The 21,649-nt window shown below is 42.3% G+C and overlaps 1 protein-coding gene across 4 annotated transcripts in view; it reads left to right on the top strand.

The window, feature by feature from the left end:
* The window catches only part of XPR1 (xenotropic and polytropic retrovirus receptor 1), a 108,621-nt gene that overhangs the window by 78,588 nt on the left and 8,384 nt on the right, over window positions 1-21,649 (top strand). Inside the window, exons 5-12 of one of the 4 annotated variants that reach the window (XM_074152866.1) lie at window positions 3,510-3,659; window positions 4,083-4,166; window positions 4,682-4,763; window positions 5,080-5,100; window positions 8,273-8,445; window positions 8,677-8,856; window positions 12,768-12,933; window positions 14,680-14,871. In XM_074152866.1, the coding sequence (XP_074008967.1) occupies window positions 3,510-3,659; window positions 4,083-4,166; window positions 4,682-4,763; window positions 5,080-5,100; window positions 8,273-8,445; window positions 8,677-8,856; window positions 12,768-12,933; window positions 14,680-14,871 (1,048 nt within the window). Of the gene's footprint in view, window positions 1-3,509; window positions 3,660-4,082; window positions 4,167-4,681; window positions 4,764-5,079; window positions 5,101-8,257; window positions 8,446-8,676; window positions 8,857-12,767; window positions 12,939-13,501; window positions 13,518-14,679; window positions 14,872-21,649 lie in introns of all 4 variants that reach the window. The other 3 variants (XM_074152867.1, XM_074152868.1, XM_074152869.1) reach the window with 3 other exon arrangements.

Genomic DNA, 21,649 nt, shown 5'->3' on the forward strand with positions numbered 1-21,649 from the left:
AATATCAATTTAAAAAAAAAATATGTTTTTAATTCTGTAGGATACAGGCTCGTTTGCCTTGAAGTATGAAAAAACCAAATCTTTATTGTACTTGGATTTCTGGCATGAAAGGCCATGGTAAATATTGCACATGCTGATTCTGTTCCAAAAATCTTCAAACAAAAATACGGAACTGTTAAGAACTCTTTTGCGGGGCTAGCTCTTTTGGTGTTAAATACTCTGGAATGCTTTTAAATGTCTTACTGTGAGGGTTTTTAGCTTGTTAAATAAGAATGATTGAACTTAAATACACTACTCTATACTTAGATCTTTACCAGTGTTGTACTGGAGATTTTTACTAAACAAATTTCACAGTAAGAATTACTTGAATACCACTCTGCAGTATGGACAAAACTAAATTCTTCCAAAATTCTGATTGTTTGTTCCTCTCCTAAAGAGATGTTATGTCTTTAAGCAGGTGTTTGGAAACTGTGAATTTCTCAATAAAGCCCTTTAACTGTTAGAGAGAGTTTCTAGTGCAAAATCCTGGGAAAGGCAGAATTTCTGTAGGTTTTCATGAATGGAACAAAGCAGTATTACCTGCCATGATTTCTTCACTTTTTTTAAAAAAACAAAAACAAAAACAAACCAAAAACCACAAACAAACAAACAAAAAAAAAGCAAGCTCTTACTCTCGGTTACAAAAAAATCACTTCTGAGCCTTGATGAAGAATTTAAATAGGGGATGACATAGGTCATTCCTTTGGCAAAATCTCTTCCTACAGTTCATCAGGAAAGAAAGGCATCTTGCACACTTAGATTTTTGCTACCATGAGTCCAGGTTTGTTGTATGTATACTAAATATTGATGTAAAGTCCATCTGGATTTGATAGCTTTCCCAGTTTTCAAAAGGAGCAGATCTCTCTATAACATATCCTTAAAGACAGAATGAGACAAATTGGTTCAAAATGGTCTTGAAGTTGAGGACGAGGAATACAAGTACTAAAACAGACTTAAAACCAAGTCCTAGAATAGTATCCTTCATCACTTTTGAACTTAGAATATAAGAACTAGAAATATTCAAGCTCTTGCAATTTTGGAGAGGAAAAACAATAACCTGGTGGGAAGATGATGTAGCTGAGGCCTTCATGTAGGAGGTAAAGTGGAGTCAGCAGCGGCATTATAAATATCAAACTATGACTTTGATGAAATGCTGAAGTCTTGGGTTGGGTAACTAAGCAAGGAAAATCCACGTGAAACAAATTCCTCAGTCTGTTAGGACTGAAGCAAGAGGAAAAGTTGCCTGTGTTCATTCATAAGGTACACAAACCAAACATCAAGTGAAACTATAACTTGTCTCCACGGCAGCTGTTGCTTAATTTACCAATGATTAAACTTCTGATAAAATAAATTTATTGTAAACAGTAATATATCATTCTAGAGTGCATACGTATATAAATAAATTATTTAATTGAAATACTGTGTTTTAGAACAAAAAAGTCTTGAGAAATTAAGTATGTAGTATTTACTTACATATATACTGTATGCAATGTAGTACATTGATGGGACAAATAACAGAGGCTGAATCAGTCTTACTAAACTGCTGTGCGTTTGCCTTGCTGATGCATTCCCTAATACACTTGTATATCAGCAAAGATTTTTGACTCCACTGTTTGATTCTAATTGATCCATCATTATATTATTGCGTAAGTTGTACTGTTTGGTGTTTTCCACCTTTAATGACGAAACGTACCATTAGCTGATTCACTTCAATGGATTCGATTAGTATCCAGCAGAAATAGAAGCCAGGCTTGGGGAAGCCAAATAAAAGGATCACGAGCAGCAAGAATAGCAAAATATTTGACTGGGTAAATTTCGTTTGACTGTTCTGCTTCAGAATTCCATCACTGGGTGTTCCTTGTGGAAAGTACCACTGTAACCAACAGTGTTTTTATCATGCACTTTGGGGCTGCAGTATTTTTGCAGCCAGTGGATGAAACGCCTCTGGGGAGGCTCTAGGGTGTCTGGTGTAACCATGCCCCGACTGGCTGAGGCACACCAGAGTTAGGCTGTGATTGCACCCATGACAGAAAATGTGATGGTACTTTGGGGCTACAGAAAAATCTCTGGCCAAAATCATCATTTTCTTGCATTTTTCATTTCAAATTTCTGCTATTTCAGATCTGCTCTCCCTCGGGTGGGGTGCTGGCTTTCCCAATAGAAAGTAATTAAAGTCTCTTGTCTGCAATAATGCAGATTGTTAATGCATTGGCTTCCTGCTCCTGTCTCCCTAGCCTCATTTCCTCACCTATATGGTAGGGGTCTGGTATTAAATCACTCTAACCGTAATTAGATTGAAAATAATTTCAGTGAGTAGTTGGCGCCTCTCACCAGGACACTGGATTTTGCCGTTCTCTCCGTTTTTCTTTCCAAGCTACTTCCTAAGCTTTTTTTAGACGTGAATCTTGCCTCTCTGTGTTCCTGCTGTTGCTTGAATGAAACGTTGGGTCTTTCGAGTGGTGTTTTCTGTGTAATGAAATGCAGGATTTCAAATGCATCTTGTCACAGCAATTACCTGCAGTGTGATGAGCTTTGCCTGTCTTAGTTACTGTGCATTACAAGAGCGTTGGGTCAGGGCTCATATGTAACTTGGAAATCAACCGCAAATTCTTATTTTAATACAGCGTCGTGTGCTTATCTTGACAGACTAGAGAGTTACTTCTCCCACGCCTGCAAGCTTAAACTAGTTTTGCAGTCATCGTGCAGTGTACTCTGTGGAAAAGGATGCTGTTGTGGAGATGCGTTTGTCTGGATTTCATCTGCAGCATTTAAAACTTTGAAAAAGTTTTCCATTGTACAATGATTTCCCTTCTCTAATGCACCTATCTGAAGAACTTGATTTGAAACCAATGTAAAGTTCAAAGAAACTAGTCAAAGTCAGTAGCTTAACCTTTTCAGAAGGGAAAACCCCTTGAAGGACTGGTAATGGCTGTGGGAGTTGGGACAAAACGTAGTCTTTCTGCAGCTTTATGCTTTTGTTAAGAGCTCTTTACAATTACTGCTAATGCAAAGACCAGTTGCTGAGTTGCAGTACATGGGCCATATGTGGTAAGGTGTACCCAGACAGAGGGAGATTGTCTTGAAATAACCTTAAGCGTACAAGTTTTGAGTATGTATGTCCACAGATTATTTATCTTCAGTGAGATTTCATCAGGAATGTTGTCACTTCCTGCATTAAGGAGGAAAGTGGCAGTGATTTGGCTTTTCAGGGAATACGAGGTTTAGGTAGTTCCCTGCAAATAAGTTACCACTTTTTATGCCCTTGAATCCCACGTTTTTTCTGTTATTTGCAAGGGATATGTATGATTTCTAATGAAGTAATAAGTCAAAAACTTCTGGACAATAGATGTAATAATTTTGATTCTTCTTATTAACTGTTCCTTTTTTGCTAGCACTGGAAGTATAACCATTTAACTTCCTTGGGAGCTGACAGAGGTTAAAAGCCAGTAACTGTTTTCCCTCACCTGCAGAACCTGAATTTCACCGGCTTCCGCAAAATCCTAAAGAAACATGACAAGAACCTGGAGACGGCGCGGGGGGCAGAATGGCGGGTGGCCGAGGTGGAGGTGGCACCCTTCTACACCTGCAAGAAGATCAACCAGCTTATCTCCGAAACAGAGGTAACGATGCTAGTCTGGGCACGGCTCCTCTTCAAACTAGAAAACAATATTGTTTGCTACTGATTCCTGTAAGGTTTTGCCCTCTTTATAGCTTGTATTCACCACCAAGACAACTATTAATTGATTTTTGAAATGCTACTGATTTCTGGCACTGCTTACATAAATTTGGGTATGTTCTTTTCAGCTGGTAACTTTTCAGTCTGAAAAGCTCATGCAGGATTAGCTTGTGTTGTGTAGTAACTTGATGCACCGTGGTGAGCTTTTCATATCTTCATTACCGTGTTTTAGAAGAGTATTGGGCTAGGGCTCAAACAAAACTTGGAAATCAACTGCTTTTTTTTTTTTATTTGGTTTTCTTTTAATGCAGTACCGTGTGCTTATCATTAGAATGAACTTCTGTGATGTGTATCATTGTCTCCTTAGGAAGTGGTGACCAATGAGCTAGAAGATGGAGACAGACAGAAGGCTATGAAACGTTTGCGTGTTCCACCCTTAGGAGCAGCTCAGGTGAGGGATGGAGTTATATAGCGAAGCTGCTTCTCCAGCTTGTCAAGGTGCCAAATTAGATTCAACATTTGAACAAAGTAGTGAAAATAATTGATGTTAGCATGCTCCGCAAATCGTGAGGGGGGCATAGTCACATAATCTGCTTTAGTTCCGGAAGATTTGGAAATAGCTTACTTACTATTCCTAATGCGTGCAGATGAGGTAATGAAGGGATGAGATAAATAGTAAAAGGAAATTTGTGCTAATAATTACATATGCTTAGTGTTTATGTGGTCTGGCATATTTTTCAAAGGGCATTGAGACGCCTAAGCTCTGTTTCCACACAGCAACAACATAAGCAAAGAAAATCATGCAGCATTTCAGTTTAAAAAAAAAAACAAACCTCGTTTCAAGAGGAAGAGTGCGTCAGAGATCACAACATTGTATCTCTGATTTTAAGTTTACTCTGCAAATTAATCTGACTTTACTGATAACCTGTTTACCCCACCTTAATTCCACCATTGCTTTGTTCACAGCCTGTACCAGCCTGGACTACATTCAGGGTTGGATTGTTCTGTGGATTGTTCGTTGCACTGAACGTCACTGTCATACTTTCAGGTGGGTATCCTTGGCTGGACACGTCTGGCTCTCCACACCCTGGTATGGATATGTCCTCGTCACTCAGTGAGGGCCTGGATCTGAACTGGTTTGGTGAGGATGTTCTGGGTTAAATCAGTCTGAGTCAGATCACACTGTTGTGAATTATTAGTTCTGCTCAGTTAACAGGTGGTGAGATGTTAGATACACAGATTTTGGACTTTGAACATATTATGTTTTTTTCTCCTGGTTTCTTCTTTACTCTTGGAGGGAAGTTCTGGAGGTGCAACATCCACGGATAAAGCCAAATTTCTGTTACTGTTCTGTGAACTCACAGCTCTTTCCCACCTTGAGAGAGGTTCTCGTAGAACGTAAATTTTGCATGGTACTGCCTGCCTACAGAGAATGAGACCAGACAGAGCCATATGAGCACCATGCCACTCGGGACGTTTTCATGTAGAAATTTCTAGGATTTCAATGCCTGGTGCCTATTAATGGAATGAATTGGTTTTTTTTCTTGCTGGCAGATTTTGGCAAGATAGTTTAAAAGCTACCATAAATTACTGCATATCTCAGGCCTCGGTTTTATTCTGCTTTGCACCTTCTGAGTTTGGATTCTGATTAGAGTAAAAGCCATGTAGTACCATAGATCCTGATACAGCGCTTAATGACAAGTGGCTTTACTGATTGTGTCTGTGATTTCAGTAGTGTTGTAACTTGCTTAAGCAGTACAAAGGAAAAGGCTTAACAAATCAACCTACGAGCTCTTGCATTAGGGAAAGCCCATGTCTCTGTTTTTGACTTAAAAGAATTTTTAATCAGATGTTTCTGTAATTGGATCCAGTCATCTCTTGGGATAAAATTCCTCTGTTTGAGCTGTTTGCAGTGCTTCCCTTTTGGTCTTGCTGTCGTAGAGGCAGAAAGCTGACCCGTCTGTGTGAAGGGTCTGTTTAATGTGTATAAGCTGTTCTTTATTCATCGTATCTTTTTTTTTCTGTAACTTACATGCTTGATCTCTGTGTGAGATGCAAATATGATTCAAGCCAGTTGTGTTTGCTTTATCTCTCGGTATTAAGAATGAAAAAGTGAAACAGTTGTGAGAATGAATTCATAAAAATTATTATATCTCTAAAGCCGATGTTACTGAACTAGTGTGAATAATAGGTGTATTCGTATCAGCAGACATGATCTGGTATCTGTACGTTACTGCAGATATTGGACAAAAACTGTATTCAAACTGCAAAGTGTTTGTTTTTAATTGGATATTAGTTTGCTAACCTCTATGCTACATTTGCCAAATTGTTTTTATGACTTGATTGACTAAGATAGGATCTTAGTGTTCTATGTGTAGCATCTGTGAAACAGCATTAGAACATGACTTCTAATAATAACCCACTTCTGTATTACATGATTTTAAAACTAGAACAGCACCGTTTTACATAGATGAGTTCATAATAACCTGGGGTCTGTTAAAGGCTGCAAGCGCTATGTGTGGATGCCAGGAGGGTGTCACCCTCAAGAGGCTTCACTTTCTGTATCAGCTTTCCTAGATGCCAAGGTAGTGTCTAGTTGAGGTTGAAAGTTCATGGAGATGGGCATGTGTTTAAGCAGAAACCTGTGAGATTTCATGCAAAATCTCAAGACTTTTGCTGCAGCAGTGCCCTGTCTCTTGTTTGAGAATTAGGCTACGATGCCATTGGGCTTGTCACCAGGGACATCTTTCTCTCTGAGCACCTCATTCAGAGCCTGTCACCTAGGAGGCGACTTCATTTCTATAGGATTTAAGTGGAAACAGTGTATGAATGGAAAATCACTTTGCCTTGGGGCTGTAGTACAGAGCCCCGGACTGGGGTTGTGCCAGTTTGAGACCTTGTACACCTTTGCTGGGCACTTCCCTGCAAGCGGGGTCCTTGAGGGTCTTCAGTCAAACTGCTCAGCAGTAGTGAAGAAAATGGTTCAGTTAGGAAACATGAAAAGGGACTCAAATCTAGCCTTGGCACTGTGGAAGCTACGCTAAAATGGGGTCTTAGTATCAGAGGAGAGAACATAAAGAAGTAATTTTAGCTTTTGTGTGTTAGTATCACAGCTGCTTGTACTGTTCACTATCTGCTTTTTCTCCAGAACCAGCTGCTGTTCCACACTGCAGTTATGGTCCTCTACCACCCTAAGAGTCCAGAAATAAGATTAGCAGGCATTAGCTATGGAAGTCATATACTATACTGCCATATAGAACTGTGTTCACCTCAGGATAAACCTTTGTCTGGGTGTTCTGTCTCGGATAGCACACAGCACGTCTGTCCTATTCTGTCTCGTCATTTCTTATTCAGTATTTTTGGGGCTATTCTGTCCTGTTTGGAAGCACCTCTCTTGGTTTTGTCTGCAGGCATTTCAGATCAAAATTTGAGATCGCTGCTTTTGCGATTCCATATTTAAGACTCACTTCTTTCAGCTTCTTCAGGGTGTGTGTCGTTTCTGTCCAAAATTTGACTCTATTTTGCCTGAATCCTAATAGTCTCTTTAAGTTTTAAATTTAAAGTAACAGTTCTTGAGTCATTGTTCCTTGTGCAGTTTTCCTCCATAATTTTATGTAGCATAAAGTACAGATGCTGAACACATGAAACTTCTTATGGATATATTTTCTCTGAAGAAAATTTTGAAAAACTTGTGGCTGTAATTTAGACAGGAAGGTTTGTGGGAATAAATTCTCAGCATCAATTCTGTAAAACCGCATGTTCTTTTTTTTCCCCTCTTAAAAAGCATGTGGGTGAGAAACACTCAATGAAATTGAAACTGAGGATTCAAATAACCATATTTTATTTGTGCTTTTATCATAAAACCTGTATCGGGCAACCGGCGGACAGTGTGTTGCAAAGGGGCTTGTGCTAGAGAAAGCTGCTGCTGTATAAGGCTGTTTGTTGTTTGAAATTAATCAAATCTGTTTCAAAAACGCTGAAGACCGAACAAAGGAAGCAACAGGCTTTCCAGTATTGCTGCCTTATGTTGGGTTTTCTGTTTGGGTGCGGCTGGATATTATATTGCTAGTTATGAATATGTATTACATTACAGTTGTATGGAGTTCAGTGATTAGGCACAGTTTAGCATTGTTTTAAACGCTGTAAGTGGTTCTTCTTGGTTTTGTGGGGAGCTGAAGTATTCGTGTATCTGTCTGCTGGGATTTCATCTCCATTAAACCAGAACATTTAAGTGCATATAGTCACGATTTATGCTAGTGCTGTCCCTCGTGCCTGTAGTGTGTGACAGGGGACTTAAGAAGCTGCTATTGACCTGACCACACTGGCTGGAGAGTGAATTTTCTCTGGAATGCTCCTAAATGCTCTGACAGGCTAGGCAAAAAGTCTTCTGCTTGCTGGAATATGCAGGTGCGTACGAGGGTACCCTGTTTTCACGGGGTACAGCCGAGCATCAGAGCACCAGCATGAAGCAGTGGAGCACAGATTTGCTTTGTGACATGACTTGTGCTGTCGTTAAGGTCGTTTCATTTTTGTCTTTGCCAGGTGTGGCTTTTATAGATGGACCAAATGTGTGGCCACTGGTGAGAATCTATCGAGGTGGCTTTCTCCTGATAGAATTCCTCTTTCTCCTGGGTATCAACACGTATGGCTGGAGACAAGCTGGAGTGAATCACGTCCTCATCTTCGAACTCAATCCCCGCAGCAACTTGTCCCATCAACATCTCTTTGAGGTAAACAGAGTAGATTGTAGAAGTGGTTGAGCTGTGTAGCGTATCAGGAGGGTAAATCCTGTATCGTTTCCTGGCAAGGAGTTCTAATACAATTAGAAGAGGAAGTTGCTGAAGTCTGATTAGATTACAGGATTGAGCACTGCTCTCCCTTTTCTTATAATGAGAATTCATTGTAGGTTTCGGAGCCATATTTTCCTAAGGTATCTCTGTGTTTTTTCTATCTTTCCATAGATTGCTGGCTTCCTGGGGGTTTTGTGGTGCCTGAGCCTGCTGTCATGTATATATGGTAAATTCACCTACATCCCTATGCAGGTGAATCCACTCATCTTGTATGGCTTCATGTTGCTTTTTCTCATCAACCCTACCAAAACCTTGTATTACAAGTCCCGTTTTTGGCTGCTCAAACTATTGGTAAGTCTCAAACCTGTTTTAAATAAATACATTTATAAAAAAAAAAACCAAAAACCAAAACCAAAAACGCTGAGCAGTTAAATATATACAAGTGTCAGTAGTCTTCAGGAAAGAGGAATGCTTATACCAGTGTGTATTTGTGCAGCAGAGCTGATAAGACATTGACTGCGAATGTTGAGCATGGGTTGTTGAGCATGGGTTTACAGAAGCAACTTCTGCTCGCCTGTAGCAATCTGTCGTTATCTTTGTATTGCAAGTAGCTACTTGTTAATCTTCCTATAGACAGCTGTATACCTACTTTTGCACATACAGAAACACTTGGATATCTTTCCTTGGTTTTCCTTAATGCAGCGAAACAGTTTGATTAGGATTAGAGTGCTTTAAGCAAGGCTGCATGGATGCTCCTCAGCCCAAACTGGGTGAGTGACAACATTGAGAGGGTTCAGTGACGGGAGAGAGAACCTTTGCAAAGGTTACCGCTTTTAAAATTGTGTTCGTGGGTGGTTTTTGTTTTTTTTTTTCAGCAAATCTGTTTGTGGTCTTAAACAAACTATTTATTTTACACCCAGCTCCTACTTTCCAGGTAAGAAAAATCTGGTAAATTGAATGGAAGTATGTGTGCTACTTCAGTGTTCCAGTTATAGGTGGGAGCTCCAAAAGAACAGTTTTCAAACTTGTTGGATAGCTTATAAATTTCTTCCCAAAAGGCTGTTTCAAATGTTCATTCCCACCCTATATGCCCTTTTAAATTGACTTTAATCAAGTTGGTTCCCTCGATACCTTATTCTTGCTGGAACTGCTCAGAAAGCATCAGACGGAAGAGGGTTTGGCTGGCTGATGTTATTCGTAGAATCATTTTAATGCCAATTAAAACAATTAACTTTATCTGGAACATGACAAAGATGAAATGTAGAATCATGCTTCAAGCGTGTGCATGCAGGTATGCACACAGCTAGTTAACCTCTGTGCGCTTACCTCTGGTATTTGATTTGCTAGCTTACTACTGTTTCAGCTTCTTCCTTTTTTGCCTTCCAGCATTCAGCCATCTCTCATAGATATACCTTTAGTCCCAAGCCTCATTAGTCTTACTGCTGTCCCTTGGTGCTAGGGGAAGCACTGGAAGTGCTCTCACCGTGTGAGCGATATCTGTGCTAATTTACCTTAATATCTTAACAGGGTAAGATTTTCAGTCTTCACAGAGCTCCTAGGCAGTTTCCAGTACCGGCTGTCTCCCAGCTATCTCTAGACTACACTACAGTCTGCGATACAGGCATACCTTTGAGTGTGCCGAGGCCAATTTATCCCAAGGTCTCCTGGGGAAAAAAGCTTCATCAAAATGCAAGATCACCTTAATGGTGGAAAATGACACAGTACTTCTGACTGTGTGTTATGCGGAAGGGGGAAGGGGAAAAAAAAAAGAGGCCAGACAAAGCACGTAAAGAGTAGCTGTTAGGCGTTTCTAATTTTTATTGTATGTAATTGACCAGTTGGGTGGATTTTATTTCTTCACGCAGTCGCCAGCAGCTATCTGGGTGAAAGGAGGTTTAAATAGTGCCAATTCTTAGAACTGTGCTGTTCACACAAATTTTGGTTTGGTGGGCGTTTTTCTTCACATACTTGATACGTTTCATTTCCAGTCAAAATGAGGTCTGACGTATCGGGTGTAGCAGAGCATTACTGGCACCTTCAATTTTTCAAGAACCAAATCAGGAGTGTACTTCGGCGTGTTGTAGCATTTCCTGATGGATCTAGGAGACTTACTGCATCCACCCGTGATCACCAACAACTGCTTGTTGGTTCTCATGAGCGGGATCTCTTTTGATAGTACCTGGGGAACTGCAAGTTGCATTCGAATTCATCTTCCTCTGAGTGAAAAAAGTTATTCAGCCTGTAGTAAGTTTAATTCCCATGCTAGGCTCTTCTTTCTCGCCTACGTGCTTAGGTGAGTGTCCTTTGCCCCTTCGCTGCCGGATGAGAAGCTCACGAGGGCATTTGTGTAGGCTGAGGAATCAGATCTGAGCCCAGGGGATGGCACAGTGTCTGTCTGGGTGCCCACGCTCTCTGCAGGGTGCCGAAATGGCGAAACAACTGCAGGGAGCCTGTCTGTGAGAGGTGAAAATCTAGGAAGTGTTTAGCTCCAGCTCAAATATCTACTGGCTCAGCACTTATTAAAACTGCAGTCATCAGCACCAGGAAGTCTGCGCTTGGGTTGTGGAACTGTTCATAGATAATTGGCACAGATTACTTGAAACTGAGGTTCAGCCACAGCTTTTGGTATTTTATGACTTTATTCTCACGGTCCACCTTCACTGGACAACGTTGCAGACAGTTCTCAGCTGGGAAGTGAGGAGTTGCCTGTGGTACCTGGTAGCACCCTCTGGAAGTGGGGCTGCAATTCCAGCTGTGCCGGGGCAGCACGCGGCAGCGGTCGGAAACCTCATTGCCTGATGTGCTGGGTTAGGAGGGTTCAAAAAGTGTCTTGGGTTCTTTAGAATAGTTGACTGAGGTACCAGTACCTTAGTGAGGTTGCATCTGCTGACTCCTTGTCTTCTGTAAACTTTAGGTGGAAAGCTTCTACTCTCTTAAAAGTTTTATGCTGTCATCTTGTCTCTCCCTAAATTAACTAACAACATGCATTTTATCAATTTCTTCATTTTTCAGGGAGATCTATCTGTAAAGCTGTTTTCACAATTCATTTGCTTTCATTGGCCTTTGTTTCAGAAAAAAAAAAAAAGAAAAGGTCTGTGATGAAACAGGTAAAGGATAGTATCGGGGGGAGTTTGTAAAAAGGAAAAAGGAGGGCTGCTTGTGCCTTCTCTGGTCTCGGCACAGCCTGGTGTGGAGCTGGATGACTTTGAGGACAGACCTCCCTAACAGCTGGCCCTGTCTGAGCCTTTGTAATAGGTGCCCTCCTACATGAGCACAGTGCTTTCTGGGTCAAGATCCATATCTGCTTTATGCCACTAAATCTTAATCCCCTATTTGGCTTTGAAATTTAGGACCAGAGCCTTAAATTGGCATTACTAGCTGATGGGAATGTGTCAGTCCTTTCCTGGGTTTCCATAGCTGTGTACCCTTTAGGTTAATAAGGAGAGCAATATAAAAGATCAGTGTTAGCCTGTGCTTTCATTAATTTAAAGGTTCATAAATCTCTGAACTACAGGATGGTGCTGGCTCTTTGAGAAATTGGCTGTTCGTAACTATAACTAACTGGGTAGAGAGAGTTGTAATCAAAGGTAATGGCCCATGAAAACTGTCTGGCTTGAAAGTAGCAAAACTGCTGTTAAGGTTTAGAGGGAAAGTGGACTGGGATTGAGGGGGAGTCTAATTGACAGGCAATAGGATTTCCTCTGTCCTTTCTTTAACTCTTTCCCTGCTAGAGGCTTTGGGAGATCCAGCAGTAACATTCGTCACAACTTCTAACACCCAAGAACAACTAATGTGTTCAGTAAACAGAGCAATGATCAGCCTAATGGCCATGCTGAGGGTCTATAATCTAACTGACATTAAGTGTGAGGGAGAAGATAAGTGTGGAAGATGTCAATAGACATGACATAAATGAAAGAAAGCACTGATCAAAATGAGGAGAGCTGTGTAGAGCTCTTGCACAGAGACTGGGAGTTTCTGGGAAAGAGCTTCATTGGAGGAGACTGGGCTCTTCTGCCAGTAAAAACACAAAAAGGTGGGAGGGACACGAATATTTGTATACAGGAGGAGAAAAGCGGGGATGTTTTCTGTGCTAAAAGGGAGGAGACAGTTATCTTCTTTGTCAGCAGGAGCAAAAGGTCAGCAATAAATCTTCAAGCATTTCTGTTATTCCCATATTTGTTCAATGCTGCGATGTCCTGCCACTGTTTGAATTATTCCTTTTTTTCTTTTTTTTTTCTTTTTTTTTTTTTTTCCCCTGACAGTTTCGAGTGTTCACTGCTCCCTTCCACAAGGTGGGTTTCGCAGATTTCTGGCTGGCTGATCAGCTTAACAGCCTGGTCGTGATACTCATGGATCTGGAATACATGATCTGCTTCTACAGCTTTGAGGTTCAGTGGGACGACAATAATGGACTTGTGGCAAATACAGGTAGAGTAACGCTGACGACCCGGGCGAATGTAGTCAAAATGACCTGAAAAACACTGAGCAAAGCAACTTCGTAATCATCTATCTGTTTTGAAGAGGGCTACCAATGACACAGGAAACTAAAATAATTGGCATTTCTTGTAAACACAGCATTAGAGGGATTCTCCCCTTTCTTACTTCCATCCAGAGAAATGGAATTTCACATCTGTGTTCATTTCCTAATCCAGTCTTTTGGCCTGACTTGCATATTCATCAGAGAATTTAGAGACAGCACCACTTGATTGGAAAGAGGAATCCATTTTCCTGGCACTGTTGTTTTATTTCATCGTGGTTTAACCATGTATTTGCTTTTAGCCTGTTCCCGTTGCTCGGCATGAAAATGAGTTGCTTGAGCTTGTTGACCACAATTTTCTGTGCTGTGGCCTGCTTCTTACAAGCTCCATCATAGTAACCTAAAGCAAGAGAGGATGGAGAAATTTCCTTAGGGCTTGTTAGTGCCACCCCATATTCAATTAGAGTTGATGCTGTGATGCCAGGGTTGTGCCCGCTCTGTCTCTTCTCTCCTTTCTAGCCAGAAGAGCTGCAGAGCTAGCATATGAATTTTGACTTTGGCCTTCCCAGTGGCAAAATCGTACCTGTCTCCTCCTGGACTGGGCTGTTGTCTTTCCATTTTAAGCAGTGACTGCTGGCAAATCGTGTTGTCTGATGGTTTTGACAGCTGATGAAAGAATTTGCAGTATGCTTCAATAAGCATCAGCGTTCACTTTGTTCTTCCAGTCTGTCTGATCTTTCTCTTCCCTTTAAGACAGTGTTGCAAGTAACTAAATATTTATTTATTAAAATAAATTAAGCATCTGAGTGGATAACAACTTCTCCTCTTCTAATCCAAACAGTGGAGTGATAGTGCAGTGCTTTGGGATAAATACCAGCTAATAACTTGTCTCTGTTATTCTGAATAAGAAACAAATGGTTTTTAGTCAGTGGGGTGTTTGGTTTACATCTGCTGAGCGAGACACCGTAAGAATACGGCATGCATGGGGGTTCCAGGCAGAGCTGGGGTTTTCCTGGTCACTTTCTCAATAACATAAAAAAAAGGCTTTCAAACATCAGGGGTGTGACACAATGTCATGTTGGTGTAGTTGCCTCTCACCCAAGTTGTTGAAACCAGGGCTAGGTCCTGGCTGTGCTTTTTTTAAAAAAATAACAAAACCCAAACAAACCAACAAAAAAACCCCCAAACACATACCAAAATATGTTTTTTCCTATTACAACATACAAGAAAAATGGGTCAAGGACATCTTAGGCAAACTAGTCTTTTCGAGGTGTCCTGCAGAGTTTGGAAGTGCTCTCCCATTTATGCACAAAAATTCAGTGTTGAAGGCCTTTTGTAATTCCATCCTTAATTTGATTATTCACAGTACTGCTAACAGCACAAAATAAATTTAAAAATAGATTATTTCTAATCTTCACGCATGTGAATTTTACTGGCAGCAGTGAAAGAGTTAGATGATGATCTTGCTGGATGTCTTATTGATGTCATGTCACCTGAATACCTCCAAGATGAAGTTAAGGGCTTCAGGATGCTTTCTGCTGATGACCTTCTCGCTGTTCTGGATGTGTGTGTGCCTAAGTATGAGACATTGATGGGGAATTGCTCTTGTGTCAAGTGATACTGCTCTTACAGAAAGGAAGACGATAGGAGTTCTTAAACTCGCTGACTCTGTGTCTCTGAAACTTCTTTTCTTGCAGATAATCAGATTTGTTACAGCTACTCCTACGGAGTGAGAGCAGTTGTCCAGTGCATCCCTGCTTGGTTGCGATTCATCCAGTGCCTGCGCCGTTACCGTGATAACAAACGGGCCTTTCATCTGGTTAACGCTGGAAAATATTCCACCACCTTCTTCGTGGTGACATTTGCAGCCCTTTACAGCACTCACAAAGGTATTGGTTATTTTGGAAAATCATGTGCAAGTCATGGGATTTCCTTTTTACATGGGAGAAGCTCAGAATTTGGCATCGCGTTGAAACATGAACTTTTGTCCTTTGGCACCTGTGAAACATCTCAGTGGAAAGGCAAAGGCTGCCTGGCTGGCACGGAGCATTTTACGATCTTCTCTTAGGAATTTTTCACGTACCTGGTCTGCTTAGAACTGCAGTTCTGGAGTGTGAGAGAGAATTTTCAAGTGTCTCTCTTGAAAGGAGAAAACTGAAATACCTGTCAGTTTCTGTTGTGAAGGGTGGTTGAATGGGAGATGTATAAGGAAAGGATAACATAGGAAATACTTCTCCCTTGGCGTTCATGAATAGCTCACCTGGATCATCTAAATAAAGTTGGTCCATCACTCCTGAAGGTGGGGAGCTGTGCACAGTGCTGGGAAAATGCTCTCTCTGGATTTTCTTGTGTGTTTTTATCCATGTTTTTTCTGCAACTGGCAGGGAGTTGTTTCCAATCCATTTAACTGCAGATTGAGCTCTGATCCCTCAAGTTCCCCATCTCCCTGGAAACGACAATTACTCGATTCTGTTCTTTTTCTGAAGGAAAAAGCTTTTAGTTTCTGCACTTGAGGCAGTCGCCCTGCCTTTCATTGTTATGAGTTCCTAAGAGCTGTATTCTTTTATTATATGCCTTCTATATCTCCAGAAATTAGCAACTGCACAGGCTTGTGAGCAATTACTTATCCTGAAATATGATTGCGGCGGGGCAGGGAGAGGTGTTCAAGGCATGCGTCTAGTTAACATGCTGGGTTTTTAGAGGGGTGGCAGGGTTATTAGAAACCTTCCTGCGGCCAAGAAATGGCTGTTTTGACGTAGCTGGGCCTGAAGTCACACCAATAACGTTTGTCAAGCCTTGCGTCTTAACGGCAGAGAAACGCATCGTTGCAAACCGGCTGAAGGCTGGAAGTCAGGCGCTCTGTGTCTGGAGGTACATGCAAAGCTGGTGTGGGAGCATCAGTGGTGGATGCAGCGCCTGGCCCCTCTGTGCATCTCCTCCCTGCTGCCATGTCCCCAGAGCTTGTTCCCGTTTGAATGTGTTTGCTCAGTGACATTCTGCAGCTCTTCAGTTCCAGCCCTGCAGTCCAGTTAGTCACCACCACCAAACCCCGGGATGAGACACATACAGATTGCCTGGCTATAGACACTGCTTATATGCTTTTATGTACAGTGCCTGCTTTGGGGAGGCTGACTAATGTTTCTCCTTCCCCAGGGGGGACAGTCTGGCAAAGCCTTCTGCGGGTTGGGGTAGGTTTGGAACCAAGAGGAAAACCGGCATCTCTCAGAATGTCCTGGTGAAGAGTTTGACCTCCTCCTGCTCCCCTTGAAGTTTGCACCCGCGCCAGTACTGCTGACCCTTGTTCTCATGGCTGCCATACATAACTGTTGTCTGCTCTTCAAGTCTGGCAGGGAGTGGGCTGTAATGAGGTGTTTACGAGCCAGGCACGGGGCTTGTTCCAGTTGCTGAGAGATGTTGGTGACTCCCAGCTTTTGTCTGTCTGGTTTTGTTTGTGGGAGTCAATAGCACGTAGTTGTTGGTATCATACAAATAAATTTGGAAGCTTCATGGACTTTGGAAATGACACGTTAGCACAGATTTTTGTAAATGTCACTGTGCCTGGGCTTGTAACGATTTTTTGAGAGGGCTATCTGAAGATCTTGCTGTGTCTTCTCAGCCCTGTAGGCCTATTCCCATCCTGCCATAAATGCACTTTCTATTATGCTGTACCTGTTAAGAATCCAATTTTATCTGTGCTTTACATAGATTCCCAGTTCTTTTCGAACTTGGAATCAGATGGTCTATCATCAAGTTGTTGTGATGTTGCTGTTGAAAATAGATGCGCTGCTCGCCCACACCTTCTCTGTGTCTGCCTAAGGACAGCAGAGACAAACACCCATCTCTTACCTACAAAACATCTGTTGGGGGTAGCTGCTCGCTATTAAGAAAGTGCCCAAAACAAATGTCAAATTGCTAAGGAACCTTGCTCCTTAGACCTGCTCTAAATTACTGTAATGAACCTGTTAATTGCTGTGGTAACAAGATTTTTATTTAAACAGTCTTTCATGCCTGTCTTTGCAAGCCTATGACTTAAACCTCTGGAACGACAGCTTTCTGCTGCCAGGACAAGAGGGTAATTGATGGCCTTTTCTTGGGAGGTCAGGTAACGTGCACCAGAGCCTGTCCTCTACTTGGGAGTCTTGGGGACGTCACAGCCCTCTGAAAAGGCTTATCTTCCTCTCTTGATTTGAAAATTGAATTATTTGTAGCCGGTCTGTAGGTTTTTAGCTTGCATCTGCCAGCTGTGTGAAGATGGACTGTGTGGCTAGGAGGGTTTGTTGGCATTGAAAGCCAGCTAATTTGTACAGAGCGTGCTTACAGCATTCTTGTGCAGTGTTTCCATATGCTTGCTGGAAAACAACTCGAACTAAATAAATGTACAAATGCCACCTTATTATGTTTAAGTGATGTATGCTGCTTCTAGTCGTACGTGGTACTCCCTTCTCCAAACCTCCTGTAGCGGAGGTTTCCCCCCAGTAACATGGTGTAATGTGGGCTCTCGACAAGGATCTCAGTTTCCCCAAAATACCACTGTTCTAATAATTCATAATGCCCAGGCAGTGCATAATTCTGATTCTTTCTTCCCTCAGAGAAGCCATTTCTTTACTTTTCTTCCTTTTGATTTAGATGCTGAATGCAATTTTTCTCTGCTAATTGCAGTTGGGATGTTAGACCGGTAAGATACGGAAGTAAATTCTGCTTAGGTTTTCTCTCCCAAACTTGCAATCCTGTTATCCTGGGACTAGGATAGTTTTACGGAGTTAACTCCAGCCTATCGTTTTGATATTCAGGTATCATCCGAATGAGCGAAGCTGAAGTGAAAGTAGCTACCCCATAACATAGTTGCTTATTAGTGCTTACCCCATAACATAATCATAGTGCTTAGAGACATAGTTTAGTAATGGGGTGGGGTGGTGTATGGTTTTCTTTTGTTTTTTTTTATCAGAGTTAGGTTGATGGTTGGACTAGATGATCTTAAGGTCCCTTCCAACCTACACAATTCTATGATTCTATAAGAGTGGAGCAGGCAGCAGTTGAGTGTCGACTCGAGCTGCCGGCTTCGCCGCCGCTCAGAACCACAAGCACATTTCAGGGACGACAGCAGCAACCCAAGGGCAACTGTTGCTGAGCTCCCAAAGGAAGAATTCTCAGTATTTTTATTTCGCTCAAAGGAATGGGAAGCAAAGGCCGCGTTCTGTAAATATAGTCCTACGGGGTATGTTTGCACAGGCAAATGAGGCATATCTGTAACTCTGAGCTACCTAGCAACTGGGGTGCGTGCCGCCGGTCCCTGCCCCGGCTCCTTCCGTTCCCTTCCCTGGCAGTTCTGAGCAGCCTTCCCCAGAGCCAGCCAACTGAATATTGTATTGCCTTAGTTAACCCCTACCGAAACCTACGTGGTGCTGGGGAAACCAGTGATTAAGGAGTCTGCGGCAGAAATGTTTGCCCCAGCTGCAGTGTTATTTTGACACAGGGCTACTCTTGGCAGTGTTTTCACTCTGCCAGAAGCAGATGTGCTTTCCTTGACAAACGCACCAGTATAGCTGCTTCCACTTCAGTCCAGCTTACCATAGCGTTCCACGGGGATCCCCTCTTGTATAAAGTGTATGTGCATTTAAGAAGGTACATTGACATACCTGGGATAGCCAGCCTTGGTTTCGTTCCTCACTCAGACCTGGTTCAGGCTTTGTAAGATAAGATTGTTATATTTAGGTGTTCAGCTCTTCTGAGAAACAGTGCAACTGGAGTTGTGTTGTATGACTCCGGGAGTGCCGGTCGCTTCTTAAGCTTTATGCATGATTTATGCTCCAACATTATTCTTTGTAAAATGAGATGCATCTTGGTTTTGCTGCCATCTGTCAGTTTTCTCTTACCTTGGTGCCTTTTGCTTACATGGTGTCATCAGAAAGGCCTGGCTCACATAGAATGCAAATTTGGCTTCTGTGCTTGAAGAGCTGAGCTTCTTGAGTGCTTTTTACTCTTCCATCTTTTCCTTGTTTTGTGGGATTTGCTGTTTCAGTGTGAGCATTTGTGTGTTTAGGTTTTTTTTTTTTTCAGGAATGCGTTACTGACCTTAAGTACTAGGTTAAAATTGGCTGTGTGGGATTTTATCCTTTAACTGAAAGGAAAGATGGTTTATGCAAGTTTCCATTGTCAGTTTGATTTGCACACCTTATTCAATGGAATCCTTGTGGTCTGGGTAGTATCCAGCTATTTATTAGCTTCTGAATTTTTCCAAAGTTAATCCCTGTGACCTGGAATCTTGAGTAAGCATCTCATCTGTACCCCGCTCCCATGCCCCTTCCAGGTACTCCAAATAAAACTGCTGAACACTAGCTGTCATCAGCTTGGAAGTGCTGTGGAGAACCTTAGGTCAGTGTTAAGATAATGTGCCATGCACTTTCTCATTAAACAGCCCAGGAAATTTACAGTAATTAAAAATACAGAAGTTAACTAAATAGGGCTGTCTCTAAAGAGTAGTGCTGCTGTCTGTGTTCTCATCGTCACTTCAGAAACAGACTTCTCTGATGAACTGATGTGTAACTTTTTTTCTTGTAAAGCCAGCCTAAAAGAAAACAGTGAAACTCCTTGCTTTGCCAAGGAATAGAGACGTGAACTGTCGAGACAGGAGTCATCCCTCGATTAATTGGCTTTTGCAGGAAGGCGTTGGACCATCCCTTCCTAATAGAGAGGTTCGACCAGGTCTGACCAGATGAAGATGAATGGGAAATGTGCTGCTTTTTGAAAATACAGTGGAAGATTCCCAGGTCTCGTAACTGCTACCTGCTCCTCATTAATCACAACGGCTTCAGCTGTTACCGGTGGTGATACGAGCTGGCATAGCTAACTCCATGCTGCAACGAATTGCTGGTTCTTCCATGCTCTGTCCCACTGCAGCTCCCCTGGGGAGGGGTATGACTTCCAGGCTTTTACAGAGACTTCCATGACTTTTACAGAAATCAGTCATCAGTGCAACAGATTATAGTACCTCGACTGAGAAACGTAATTTCATTTCTAGGGAGTGGAGCAAGGCAAAGTAAGTGGACATATTGAATTCAAGTACAAATCTTTCTTTTTTTTAAAAAAAGTACAAAACTTAAAAAAAAAAAAAAATCAGGAAAGAATGAGGCAAGTAGCATTTGTGAGATCCTGTTCCCTAGCTTATCCCTTGTGTGTCGGTACACGATCTCCCGTCTCTCCCCCTCTTTCTCAGCGCTGGAAGAGCTGTCAACACTGTGCAAGCCAGATCATTTGATTTAGGTGTCAGAAGAGCCTTACAGAGTGCTTGAATTGAGCTCGTGAAGTAAAACAAACTTTGTAATGGGATTAACTGGCTTCTTTCTTAATACTTGCAGTTTTTTGCATGGCTTGCCTTAGCACAGCATACTGGCAGCTCCATCAGGATGATTATTTGGAGCTGAAACGTGCAATGTCTGTCACATTGCTGTGAGCTAGGATGAATTTTTGTCTGAAACCCTGTCATCCCTTGCCCAGGAGGCCTTCAGTAATGAGTTGTGTTCATTAGCCAGTCTTTCTGATCCTTTCCATCAGAGCAGCAGCGGTGTCATTAGTGAAGAATTGGAGGCATTGCCATGGGCAAACATTTCCATCCTGGCCTCTGACCTCCTCCCAGCTTTGACGTGGGTCTCTGCGGCACCCTGAGCGAGCCCGGTGTCTCCACGCCAGCTTGTTAGCTCCTCTAATTGCTTAGACACCCGTCCCGGTGATGGTGCTTCGGGGTCGAGCTGCTGGGAAGGGTGAGGAGCACCCTGGTAGGGCTGCAGCAGGACCACCATGGCCGGGGTGGAGGTGCCGGCAGGAGCTCACTGGCCGGTAAGTGAGCGGGGAAGGTGAGACGAGATGGCAGCCTGTGGTCCGCAGGGAGCCTGGGAAGGGGGATTTCGGGATCTGCCCACCACACCCCAAATGTCAGCACAAATGAGGCATAAAATCCCACAGGGAAATCTTCCCATGGTTTGTAGGACTACAAATGTCAAGGAGGACATTCCCGGTGCCGGCAGCCGCGCCGTGGGGGAGAGTCAACCTCGGCACCCTGCCGCTGAGTGATTCATGCGTTTGCTTCTCAAGATTGCAGCTGAGAGAGAGGTGGAGTTTAATAGCTGGGATTTGGAAAGTGGACTAATAGTACCATTTTTATCAGTTAATACGCTTTAGTGTCAAAGGTGGTTGGAGAAGCAGGAACACTAATGAATGAGGTGTAAGTAAAAAGGATGGCCTACTGATAGCTCATTTCATGGGCACTTAAGGGGGGGAAGCCTGACCTTTTTTTAGCGGAACATTTTAAAAAAGCGACAGACTACATCACAAGTGATTTTCCTTTCAAATGTATGCAGGTCTGGAACTCTGGTACTGCAGAAATCTAGGAGATGCAATCATCCAACAAAATTTTTTTTTAATTTTTTTTTTTTTTTGTGCTGCTATCTTATTTTGAAGGAATCTGCTTTTGGATCTCAAAACACTATGGAGGTACCAGATGACATTGTGTCCCAATCCCTAAATTGTTCAGTGAAGGCCCTGATTACCATGCTATTTATTTCTGATTGTGAATCCACATGTTCTTGTTAGTGAGACCGCTGGCCAGCAGTTAGATTGGAAACCCCATCCTCCTCAAGGCAGCAGTTAAACATCCCCCAGGAACACTTCTTA

Source organism: Numenius arquata, chromosome 8 (assembly GCF_964106895.1).
Source record: "Numenius arquata chromosome 8, bNumArq3.hap1.1, whole genome shotgun sequence".
NCBI classification, from domain to species: Eukaryota; Metazoa; Chordata; class Aves; order Charadriiformes; family Scolopacidae; genus Numenius; species Numenius arquata.